The 13,282-nt window shown below is 39.6% G+C and overlaps 1 protein-coding gene across 7 annotated transcripts in view; it reads right to left on the bottom strand.

Moving 5' to 3' along the window:
• The window catches only part of ZC3H12C (zinc finger CCCH-type containing 12C), an 84,692-nt gene that overhangs the window by 17,762 nt on the left and 53,648 nt on the right, over window positions 1-13,282 (bottom strand). For all 7 annotated transcript variants that reach the window (XM_088842918.1, XM_055422985.2, XM_055422987.2 and 4 more), the window contains one exon: window positions 7,845-7,984. In XM_088842918.1, coding sequence (XP_088699044.1) covers window positions 7,845-7,984 — 140 coding nt within the window. The remainder of the gene's footprint in view (window positions 1-7,844; window positions 7,985-13,282) is intronic.

Genomic DNA, 13,282 nt, shown 5'->3' with positions numbered 1-13,282 from the left:
CTCTAGGAGTTCAATAGTTTCTGGTCTTACGTTTAGATCTTTAATCCATTTTGAGTTTATTTTTGTGTATAGTGTTAGGGAGTGTTCTAGTTTCATTCTTTTACAAGTGGTTGACCTGTTTTCCCAGCACCAACTTGTTAAAGAGATTGTCCTTTCTCCATTGAATATTCTTCCCTCCTTTGTCAAAAATAAGGTGTCCATAGGTGCATGGATTTATCTCTGGGCTTTCTATTTTGTTCCATTGATCTATATTTCTGTCTTTGTGCCAGTGGCATACTGTCTTGATGACTGTGGCTTTGTAGTAGAGCCTGAAGTCCAGCAGGTTGATTCCTCCAGTTCCATTCTTCTTTCTCAAGATTGCTTTGTCTATTTGAGGCTTTTTGTATTTCCATACAAATTGTGAAATTATTTGCTCTAGCTCTGTGAAAAATACCGTTGGTAGCTTGATAGGGATTGCATTGAATCTAAAGATTACTTTGGGTTTGGGTAGTATACTCATTTTCACTATATTGATTCTTCCGATCCATGAACATGGTATATTTCTCCATCTATTAGTGTCCTCTTTGATTTTTTTCACCAGTGTTTTATAGTTTTCTATATATAGGTAGATATATTCCTAAGCATTTTATTCTTTTTGTTTCAGTGGTGAATGGAATTGTTTCCTTAATTTCTCCTTCTATTGTCTCATTATTAGTGTATAGGAATGCAAGGGATTTTTGTGTGTTGACTTTATATGCTGCAACTTTACTATATTCATTGATTAGCTCTAGTAATTTTCTGGTGGAGTCTTTAGGGTTTTCTGTGTAGAGGATCATATCATCTGCAAACAGTGATAGTTTTACTTCTTCTTTTCCAATTTGGATTCCTTTTATGTCTTCTTCTGCTCTGATTGCTGTGGCCAAAACTTCCAAAACTATGCTGAATAGTAGTGGTGAGAGTGGGTACCCTTGTTTTGTTCCTGAATTTAGAGGAAATGCTTTCAATTTTTCACCATTGAGGAAAATGTTTGCTGTGGGTTTGTCATGTATAGCTTTTATTATGTTGAGGTATCTTCCTTCTATTCCCGCCTTCTGGAGGGTATTTATCATAAATGGATGTTGAATTTTATCAAAGACTTTCTGTGCATCTACTGAGATAATCATATGGCTTTTATTTTTCAATTTGATAATGTGGTATATTACATTGATTGATTTGTGGATATTGAAGAATCCTTGCATTCCTGTGATAAAGCCCACTTGGTCATGATGTATGATCTTTTTAGTGTGTTGTTGGATTCTGACAGCTAGAATTTTGTTAAGGATTTTTGCATCTATGTTCATCAGTGATATTGGCCTGTAGTTCTCTTTTTTGGTGGCATCTTTGTCAGGTTTTGGTATTAGGGTGATGGTGGCCTCATGGAATGAGTTTGGAAGTTTACCTTCCTCTTCAATTTTCTGGAAGAGTTTGAGTAGCATAGGTGTTAGCTCTTCTCTAAATTTTTGGTAGAAGTCAGCTGTGAAGCTGTCTGGACGTGGGCTTTTGTTTGCTGGAAGATTTCTGATTACAGTTTTAATTTCCATGATTGTGATGGGTCTGTTAAGATTTTCTATTTCTTCCTGGTTCAGTTTAGGAAAGTGGTACTTTTCTAAGAATTTGTCCATTTCTTCCAAGTTGTCCATTTTATTGGCATATAATTGCTGATAGTAGTCTCTTATGAATCTTTGTATTTCTGTGTTGTCTGTTGTGATTTCTCATTTTCATTTCTAATTTTATTGATTTGGTTCTTCTCCCTTTGTTTCGTGATGAGTCTGGCTAGTGGTTTGTCAATTTTATTTATCCTCTCAAAGAACCGGCTTTTGGCTTTGTTGATTTTTCTATGGTCTCTTTTGTTCCTATTGCATTTATTTTTGCCCTAATTTTTAAGATTTCATTCCTTCTACTAACCGTGGGGTTCTTCATTTCTTCCTTTTCTAGTTACTTTAGGTGTTCAGTTCAGTTCAGTCGCTCAGTCGTGTCTGACTCTTTGCAACTCCTGGAATCACAGCACTGTCCATCACCAACTCCCGGAGTTCACTCAAACTCACCTACATCGAGTCGGTGATTCCATCCAGCCATCTCATTCTCTGTCGTCCCCGTCTCCTCCTGCCCCCAATCCCTCTCAGCATGAGAGTCTTTTCCAGTGAGTCAACTCTTCGCATGAGGTAGCAAAGGGTTGGAGCTTCAGCTTTAGCATCAGTCCTTCCAATGAACACCCAGGACTGATCTGCTTTAGAATGGACTGGTTGGATCTCCTTGCAGTCCAAGGGACTCTCAAGAGTCTTCTCCAACACAACAGTTCAAAAGCATCAATTCTTTGGCAATCAGCTCTCTCCCTAGTCCAACTCTCACATCCATACATGACCACTGGAAAAACCATAGCCTTGACTAGATGGACCTAAGCTGGCAAAGTAATGTCCCTGCTTTTTAATATGCTATCTAGGTTGGTCATAACTTTCCTTCCAAGGAGGAAGCATCTTTTAATTTCCTGGCTGCAATCAGCATCTGCAGTGATTTTGGAGCCCAAAAAAATAAAGTCTGACACTGTTTCCACTGTTTCCCCATCTATTTCCCATGAAGTGATGGGACCAGATGCCATGATCTTTGTTTTCTGAATGTTGAGCTTCAAGCCAACTTTTTCACTCTGCTCTTTCACTTTCATCAAGAGGCTTTTTAGTTCCTCTTCACTTTCTGCCATAAGGGTGGTGTCTTCTCCATATCTGAGGTTATTGATATTTCTCTCGGCAATCTTGATTCCAGCCTGTGCTTCTTCCAGCCCAGCATTCCTCATGATGTACTCTGCATATAAGTTAAATAAGTAGGGTGACAATATACAACCTTGATGTACTCCTTTTCCTATTTGGAACCAATCCGTTGTTCCATGTCCAGTTCTAACTGTTGCTTCCTGACCTGCATATAGGTTTCTCAAGAGGCAGGTCAGGTGGTCTGGTATTCCCATCTCTTTCAGAAGTCTCCACAGTTTGTTGTGATCCACACAGTCAAAGGCTTTGGCATAGTCAATGAAGCAGAAATAGATGTTTTTCTGGAACTCTCTTGCTTTTTCCATGATCCAGTGGATGTTGGCAATTTGATCTCTGGTTCCTCTGCCTTTTCTAAACCAGCTTGAACATCTGGAAGTTCACGGTTCACGTATTGCTGAAGCCTGGCTTGGAGAATTTTGAGCATGACTTGACTAGCATGTGAGATGAGTGCAATTGTGTGGTAGTTTGAACATTCTTTCACATTGCCTTTCTTTGGGATTGGAATGAAGATTGACCTTTTCCAGTCCTGTGGCCACTGCTGAGTTTTCCCAAATTTGGTGGCATATTGAGTGCAGCACTTTCACAGCATCATCTTTCAGGATTTGAAATAGCTCAACTGGAATTGTTATTTAGTTGACTTTTTTCTTGTTTCTTGAGGTATGCCTGTATTGCTATGAACCTTCCCCTTAGCACTGCTTTTACAGTGTCCCACAGGTTTTGGGTTGTTGTGTTTTCATTTTCATTCGTTTCTATGCATATTGTGATTTTTTAAAATTTCTTCTATGATTTATTGGTTATTCAGCAGCGTGTTGTTCAGTCTCCATATGTTGGAATTTTTAATAGTTTTTCTGCTGTAATTGAGAGCTAATCTTACTGCACTGTGGCCAGAAAAGATGTTTGGAATGATTTCAATTTTTCTGAATTTACCAAGGTTAGATTTATGGCCCAGGATGTAATCTGTCCTGGAGAAGCTTCTGTGTGCGCTTGAGAAAAAGGTGAAATTCATTGTTTTCGGGTGAAATGTCCTACAGATATCAATTAGGTCTAACTGGTCTATTGTATCATTTAAAGTTTGTGTTTCCTTGTTAATTTTCTGTTTAGTTGATCTATCCATAGGTGTGAGTAGGGTAGTAAAGTCTCCCACTATTATTGTGTTATTGTTAATTTCCCCTTTCATATTTGTTAGCATTTGTCTTACATATTGCGGTGCTCCTATGTTGGGTGCATATATATTTATAATTGTTATATCTTCTTCTTGGATTGACCCTTTGATCATTATGTAGCTTCCTTTATTATCTCTTTTCACAGCCTTTGTTTTAAAGTCTATTTTATCTGATATGAGTACTGCTACTCCTGCTTTATTTTGGTCTCTATTTGCATGGAATATGTTTTTCCAGCCCTTCACTTTCAGTCTGTATGTGTCCCTTGTTTTGAGGTGGGTCTCTTGTAGACAACATATATGGGGTCTTGTTTTTGTATCCATTCAGCCAGTCTTTGTCTTTTGGTTGGGGCATTCAACCCATTTATGTTTAAGGTAATTATTGGTAAGTACGATCCCATTGCCATTTACTTGATTGTTTTGGGTTCGAGTTTATACACCCTTTCTGTGTTTCCTGTCTAGAGAAGGTCCTTTAGCATTTGTTGGAGAGCTGGTTTGGTGATGCTGAATTCTCTCAGCTTTTGCTTGTCTGTAAAGCTTTTGATTTCTCCTTCATATTTGAATGAAATCCTTGCTGGGTACAGTAATCTGGGCTGTAGGTTATTTTCTTTCATCACTTTAAGTATGTCTTGCTATTCCCTCCTGGCCTGAAGAGTTTCTATTGAAAGATCAGCTGTTATCCTTATGGGAATCCCCTTGTGTGTTATTTGTTGTTTTTCAATTGCTGTTTTTAATATCTGTTCTTTGTGTTTGATCTTTGTTAATTTGATTAATATGTGTCTTGGAGTATTTTGCTTTGGGTATATCCTGTTTGGGACTCTCTGGGTTTCTTGGACTTGGGTGATTATTTCCTTCCCTATTTTAGGGAAGTTTTCAACTATTATCTCCTCAAGTATTTTCTCATGGTCTTTCTTTTTGTCTTCTTCTTCTGGGACTCCTATGATTCTAATGTTGGGGCGTTTTAACATTGTCCCAGAGGTCTTTGAGACTGTCTTAATTTCCTTTAATTTGTTTTTCTTTTTCCCTCTCTATTTCATTTATTTCTACCATTCTATCTTATACCTCACTTATCCTATCTTCTGCCTCCATTATTTTACTGTTGGTTCCCTCCAGAGTGTTTTTGATCTCATTTATTGCATTATTCATTATATATTGACTCTTTTTTATTTCTTCTAGGTCCTTGTTAAACCTTTCTTGCATCTTCTTGATCCTTGTCTCCAGGCTATTTATCTGTAACTCCATTTTGTTTTCAAGATTTTGGATCATTTTCACGATCATTATTTGGAATTCTTTATCAGGTAGATTCCCTATCTCTTACTCTTTTGTTTGGGTTGGTGGGCACTTATTCTGTTCCTTTACCCCTGGGTATTTCTCTGCCTCTTCATCTTGCTTATATTGCTGTGTTTAGGGTGGCCTTTCTGTATTCTGGCAGTTTGTGGAGGTCTCTTTATTGTGGAGTTTCCTCGCTGTGGATGGGGTTGGACAGGTGGCTTGTCAAGGTTTCCTGGTTAGGGAAGCTTGTGTCAGTGTTCTGGTGGGTGGAGCTGGATTTCTTCTCTCTGGAGTGCAATGAAGTGTCCAGTAATGAGTTATGAGATGTCAGTGGGTTTGGAGTGACTTTGGGCAGCCTGTATATTGAAGCTCAGGGCCATTTTCCTGTGTTGCTGGAGAATTTGTGTGGCCTTCGGTGGTGCTTGGTTTCAGTGTAGGTATGGAAGCGTTTGATGAGCTCCTATCAATTAATGTTCCCTGGAGTCAGGAGTTCTCTGGTGTTCTCGGGATTTGGACTTAAGTCTCCTGCCTCTGGTTTTTAGTCTTATTCTAGCAGTAGCCTCACAACTTCTCCATCTGTCACTTCCAAGGTGGTTCCCTCTGTTTTAGCTTCTTCTGTTTGCTGCTCTCTTCAGTTTCTAATTTCTGCCCTGACACTAGGCGGCGGTGGTGGACACTTTTTTAGGCTCCCTTGTTCAGTCGTGCTGTGGGGAGTGCTCACAGTGTTTCGGCCACACTGGGTTTGTCCCCGCTTACGGCATGTGTGCTGTCCCAGTCTCTACTGCACAGGCTCTAGGTTGCTCTGCTGGGAACTGTCCAAGGCCGGTGCTGGGTTGCATGCACTTCCCAGGTCTAACCTGCTCAGGTTCAGGTACTCGGGTACTCTACAAAGGTGCAGACTTGGTTGGGCCTGCATTTTGTGCCCTTCCCTGGTCCGAGCAGCTCAGGTGACCAGGTGTTTGGCGAGCGTGGTCGCTGTGAATTATTGTCTCCCCATCCCTGCCACTCGGTTTTCTGGGTGTACAACTGGCGCACCTTCTCAGGCAGATGTCGACCGTCCAGAATCCCAAGAAGTCTTGGTTAGCAATGAAGCCCGCTTGCAGTTTGGTATCAGATGCCTCTCTGGGGCCGCAATTGCCCCCTTCCGGCTCTGGCAACCCTCCCCTGCCTGTCTTGGTGGTGGATGGGCTGTCCGCAACCAGCTAGCTCTAGTCAGCCTTTTATTCTGTGAGCAGGTCTGGCAGAGTCTTAGGTTAGGGCTTTTTGCCTTTCTGCAGGGTAGCTTTCCCAGTCTGCTTTGCTATCTCAAGTTAGTTCCCTCAGATTGCCCTCGGGGCATTCAGGCCCGGTTCTCACTCCTAGCAATGCAGCCCGCACCTCCCTGCCCAGCCCCCGCTTGCTAATGGAGGATGTGGGCATCTGCGCTGCTTCTGCACTGGGCGTTACCGTTGGGCGCGTAATCTGTGGGTTTTAATTATTTCTTTCTTTTTCCTCCTGGTTATGTTGCCCTGTGAGGTTCCAAGGCTCACCACAGACTCGCCAGTGAGTGTTTCCTGGTGTTTGGAAACTTCTCCCTTTTTTAAGCCTCCCTTCCTGGGATGGAGCTCCGTCCCTACCTCTTTTGTCTTTCTATTTATCTTTTAAATTTTTTCCTACCTCCTTTCGAAGACAATGGGCTGCTTTTCTGGGTGCCTGATGTCCTCTGCCAGCATTCAGTTGTTTTGTGGAATTTACTCAGCATTCAAATGTTCTTTTGATGAATTTGTGGGGGAGAAAGTGGTCTCCCTGTCCTATTCCTCCACCATCTTAGGACCGCCCTCCATTGGTTTTGTATTTGAACAGTGTAGCTTCCTTTACACGGGTTCCTCAGTTTTGTTAATGTTAGGTGCAGAAAGGGGCAGGAAGGGTTGAATGCTGTTTGAGAACCACTGACCTGAGCAAAATGTTGAGCAGCAATAATTAACAGTTACGGGGACACCTCTGCCTGAAACTCATCATTTAAAAATTACAAGATAAGGCAAAACATGGGTATTTTATTGGGATTGAATCGTTTCCTCCACTTGACACCAGACAGCATGACCCTAGGGTCTTTTTTGATCTGTGGTCATGTTGTTATTCAGTCGCTAAGTTGTGTCCGACTCTTTCTGACCCCATGGACTGCAGCATGCCAGACTTCCCTATCCTTCACTATCTCCTGGAGTTCAAATTCATGTCCATTGAGTCAGTGATGCCATCCAACCATCTTATCCTCTGATGTCCCCTTCTCTTCCTGCCTTCAATCTTTCCCAGCATTAGGGTCTTTTGATTATTGCCTAGTATCATACAGCAGATGAGAAAACTGGAGCCCAGAAGGGTCAGTGTGCTGCTCAAAGTGCCATGAATTTGAATCTAGGCCTCCTGACTCCTAGCACGTCTCTAAAGGTCAGAAGTTTTACAAAATTTGAAGTAAAAAGTTGCAAAGTAAAAAAAAAAAAAAAAAGTCTTAAGTAGCAAGAATTACTGTTTAGTTAATATAACCAGATAGTTTTTAAACTAGAAGATAATGTCCCACCCAAGGGACTGTGTAAACTGTGGCAGACGCACAGATTATTCAGTGAGACGCTGGCTCAGGTGTGCTCGGAAGCTCATGGGCTCACCTGTAATAAGTGCATCAGGCCGGGACTGCTCTTTCCTCCAAGCAGGAACAAAGACGGTGACATCCTTGTGGCCTCTTTCCAAAAACCAATCCACTGCTAATTTTATTCCTCGGCAGGAAAAGACTTCTTTGTTTCCATGGCTGAAATATTATTTTAGAACACTTAAAACACAACGAAACCTAAATTTGACTCCATTAATTCAAATTTGTAAACAGACATGATAACATAATTAAAATAGTTATAAGAAATTTAAGTTTAAGATGGAGTTTTATGACTCAGAGAAACAATGAAATAACTAAGGAATGGAAAATTGTAAGGAACAAAAAGAAAATTAGGATTATTGTGTGGAGAATAAAGAAAAGTGATGTTTTAAATGAGAAGTTGTAAAGGTAAACTAGTTAGAAAGAGAAAGCTCTTTTTGATAGGAGAGGGAAAACTGGGCCTGAGCACAGTGAGAATAATTTCAGTCGAATGTAAAAAAGAAATCACATAGTAAAAAAAAAAATCTGTAAAAACAGTGGAAACAGAATACTTAATAAGAGTTTCTAAAAACTTTTCCTTCTCAAGAGTTCTTATGCATATATTTCAATCCAATGATTAAACAAGCACAAAATTTATTAGGTGACTAAGGTAAAACACATTGACACATGCACTCAAATGAAAAATTCAATGCTTAATCTCATACAAGAAGCACTTTCCATGTCCTTCAGTGAAAAGACACCTGGTTTCTGTTTAACAATATTGTGTTGGACAAGGATTAATGACAAAAGGGCATTCAAAATTGGATTAGCACTTTTAGTGTCTAAAAGAAAACGCCCAACTAACAGTGTGTTCATTCAATAAATATTTATGTTAGCACTGGGCTCTGCTTGTGCACTTTAACCTAATAATTCAAAGTAACACTATTCTAATGTTTTAAAAGAAATAGTCTCCTGCTTTCACTGAAATAATTACACTCTTATTATAGTTTGAGCCCTGAAGGCTCTATTCTTATCTATGGGGCAGAAATTCTTTAATTCTTGGGCTAAGGAGGGCTGAATGGAATAAGGTAAGTAAATGCTCTGCTAACCTTTAACACAAATCAAACATTAGGTATATAAATATATTGTTCTGGTGGTTCTCTGGGAAGCACTAAAACTGTCTAAATATGATTAACCATATTTGAAGGACAAAACAGAAATAGACTAACTTGCTTTGTAGGTGCTGGAGGCTATAATGCAAACCACAGGAACTGTCTGTGTTCCATAGACCTGTTTAAAGCTGAAACTCCAATACTTTGGCCACCTCATGAGACGAGTTGACTCACTGGAAAAGACTCTGATGCTGGGAAAGGTTGGGGGCGGGAGGAGAAGGGGACGACGGAGAATGAGATGGCTGGATGGCATCACCGACTCTGTGGACATGAGTTTGAGTGTACTCCGGGAGTTGGTGATGGACAGGGAGGCCTGGCGTGCTGTGATTCATGGGGTCGCGGAGAGTCGGACACGACTGAGCGACTGAACTGAACTGAACTGAACTGAATGGTTCAGGACAAGCAAGATTAGAGGTGAAATCAGAGGCACTGAAAGTTTCAGAGGAAGGGACAAAGGAAGGGGGAGTCTGAAGTACATTTGCTAGGAAAGAAGGGACACCTGATGGCTTCGACAATGCCCCAGCAAATGGTAGAGTGATGTTAGGTTTCCTAGAAAATACCGAAATTTAAGCAGTCTTCTGAAAACTATAAAAAATGATGGCATTTTTCTTGTGAGGATGTATATACTAATTATTCCTCAATACAAAACTCAACTTGCTGAGAGCCAAGTATAAATATACTTTGCATTAATGCTTTGAGATTTGAGTGTATTGTGCTTTGCTAGTCACTGTGACATTTGGTGTACTGAGACCTGAGCGTTTTACTGCTTCTGGCTCTAAAGAGAGGACCATAAACATTTAGTGTCAGATAACTTCGTTTGGTAAAGGCAACCATCACCTGTACTGTAGAAAGATTCCGTCTTGTAAGTAAAGAACTTTCATAAAATGTGTATAAATAGCAAACCACTTACAGACACAGGACATAGATTTTATAGATTCTAACCCAGGTATTGGGGCTTCCCTGGTGGCTCAGAGGTTAAAGCGTCTGCCTCCAATGCGGGAGACCCAGGTTCGATCCCTGGGTCGGGAAGATCCCCTGGAGAAGGAAACGGTAACCCACTCCAGTATTGTTGCCTGGAGAATCCCATGGATGGAGAAGCCTGGTAGGCTACAGTCCATGGGGTCGCATAGAGTCGGACACGATTGAGCGACGGAACGGAACGGAACAGAACCCAGGTATTATACCATAGGCAACACTTAACAGCATAGATTGTTCCCATTATCAGCTCCTTTCCCTCTACCCACAGCCCTGACTCCGATCCTACAAACCCTCACAGGGGGAACCAAGCAGGAGGATGAGCTCTGTTGCCACACTATGAATGGCAATAGGATGGATCAACTGTTGTTGGACCCACATCTACCTCTGATTTTGTTATTTGAGAACAAACAGCTCCCTAACATTTGTTTAAGAAACTAGTTGCAGCTAAACACATCCTTAACTGCTACGTTATTCATACCATAAACCAACAGAAAACTGGCAAAACTCTATTAATATCAGAAAAAATATATTTTAAGGCAAAACATTACTAGGAATAAAATAGTTACTACATAAGAGTAAAAAGGGAGCATTCACAAGGAAGCTATAATTGTGAACTCAGTCTCCATATGAATAATGAAAAAGATTATGGGATGACGTGAAGAAATAAATTCACAGTCATACTACAAGACAGGTAAAGCAGAATACATTTAGTAAGAATCTAGACAAGTGAATAATTAATTATAAGCTTGACCTACTAGACAAATGGAAAACCTTGCACAGAGTTAAAGAGAAAATCTTTTCAAGAACACACCAAGAGTTATACAATTGGCTGTGCACTAGGCCACAGAATAGATTTCAACAGACATTATGAATCTATCATACAATGTTCTTTGACAATGTTATTAAAGATTAATATTGCTATATACCATAAACCAATTTAAAATTTTAATTTTAAAAATGACCCTATTTGTAACAGTAACAAAAACTGAACAAATATAAAGAAGATATTATAAGAGCTTTATAGAGAAAATGAAAATTGAAAATCTGTATTAAAGAGCATAAGAGAAGACCTAAATGAAAGGAACAATATCCCATTTTCATGGATGGTAAGACTCAATGTATGAAGATGGTAATTCTCAAATTAATGTTAGGACACTGAAATCCCAATATCAAAGGGTTTTTTGTAAAACTTGAGAAGTTGATCCTGAAGTTCATTTGAAAAAACAAGAGGCCAAGGACAGTTAAGTAATCCTGAAGAACGAAAAAGGAGGAACTTCCCCACTAGCTATCAGTACTTTAGCATAAAACTACAGAAATCCATCAGTGTTATATTAGCAAAGATTAAAAAATAGAAAACAACAGAAAAGTGAACCTAAGATGATCTCTCTCTCGCACACATATATACATGAATGTAAATGATAAAAGTGACATTACAGACAGATGAAGAAAAATATGGATCATTTAACAAACAGTACTAGGGCAATCAATTATTTATGTGGAAAAAATAAAATTGTACTTTTACCTCATATCACACTTAAAAATAAATTGTATGTAGATCAAAGATTTAAATATGAAAATACTGTAAAACTTTTAGAAGAAATTACAGGAGACATTCATATCAAGATAGAGAAATTCTTTTTCCTACCAAGGAAAAGAATGATACATTTGAGCACATAAAACTTCTTTGTGATAAAGATTCCATAAACAAAATAAAAATGCCATAGACTGGGAGAAGGTATTTGCAATACATAGGACTGATAAAAAAACTAGTACTCAGAATATATAAAGTATTCCTGTACATTGAGAAGGGTAATCCTCCCCTTTTATTTTTTTTAAGGCAATAGATATAAACAGTGAATTCACAAGAAAGGAAACCCAAATGACCAACAAACAAATGAAAAAAGCTCAATGGTGAAGAAATGCAAATTAAAGCCAAAGTGAGACACCACTTCACACCCATCATATGGGAAGAAATAAAGTCTGCAAACACCAGATGTTGCCAGGGATGGGTGACAGAAGTAACTCGTACATTACAGCTGGGAGGATAAATTGGTATGATTGTTCAGGAAGGCAATTTGGCAATACTGTATTATCAAGTTGAAAGCATGTCTTCTCTCAAACAGAGTAATTCCACATCCAGTGGTATCTTGAAATCAGATTGAAAGCACTCAGCAGTTGGCCAGCCTGAGATCTCACATGGGGGCAGGGTAATGTCTTCTTTGTTTTATGGTTGGGGTGGGGAAAGGGACAGACACCTGGGGATGTGTAGGGTTGGTCCCTGGGTGTCCAAAACTTCCCCAGCCAATCCTTTCCTGAACAGGCCAAAGAAATGAATGCTAACTAGGAAACCCTGGGAATGGCTGCTGTTGTCTTGGAAGTCCCTGCCAGCTGCCAAAGCCCAGAATCATTCCTAGTAACAGGAAAATGAGCAGCTACTGGTTGACTCCAAACTGCAGATGGGACTTCCACAGACTGGGATAGGCTGGGGGAGACTGAACTGGACCTAACCTCATGAGGCGTGTTGAAGGATGTGCTGGTTATAATATAAGGAGCAACTGAAGGAGGCTCTGATAAAGAATTATAAAAAGAGACTGATCTTGATAAAAAAATTATGAAAAACAGGATGTCAGAGTGAACACAGTGTAGCTACCAGTGCAAATTAACTGTCTGTTGAGTGTTTACTAAAAAAGTAGGATGATGTTTACAAACTGTAGTTCTCGTGCTATATAAATAGAGAAGAAAATTCATCACGGTTCTGTAGTCACTTACAGGCTATATGTGTATGCATTTGGGGTTTTTTGCTTAGTAGTAAAAATAGCTAATTCTATATTTACGAATTGGCATGATCCTATGGGCCTCTATTTGTTATTTCAACAATTTGGCAATAGGATGGTACACTGCAAGTAAGTCCTGTTGGTGACTCAGAAGATTTGTGGCCACTTTTGATTAAGAAGGAGACCCTAAGTGTTTGCTATAAAGTATCATTTTGACTACTTTTGCTCAGTGGGATTGGTTTCCCAGGGAAAACGCCAAAGTCATTGCTAATTCTAAGTTCCTGTTGAGCAAATGGGTAATACAGCTTGAAGGTTGTGTCTGATTAAACCTGGCCTTTAATGCAGAAAAATATAAGGAGCCTGCCAGTAGGTCTCTTTCTTAAAGGGCTTATTTTACTCTGTCATGTTGGGAATAGGCATGTTTATAAAAATCTTGCTTTTCAGTGGCCAGAGAAGGCTCATTTGAAGCAGACAAATTGGTATATTTACACCAAATCTTAGAAAAACCCTACTTAAAAGGATTATTAGCATCTCTGGATCTCAGGAAATAAAAT

Source organism: Moschus berezovskii, chromosome 14, assembly GCF_049115385.1.
Source record: "Moschus berezovskii isolate FMDL1 chromosome 14, NW_MosBer_1.0, whole genome shotgun sequence".
Lineage (NCBI taxonomy): Eukaryota > Metazoa > Chordata > Mammalia > Artiodactyla > Moschidae > Moschus > Moschus berezovskii.
This window is presented reverse-complemented; position numbering and strand designations above follow the sequence as displayed.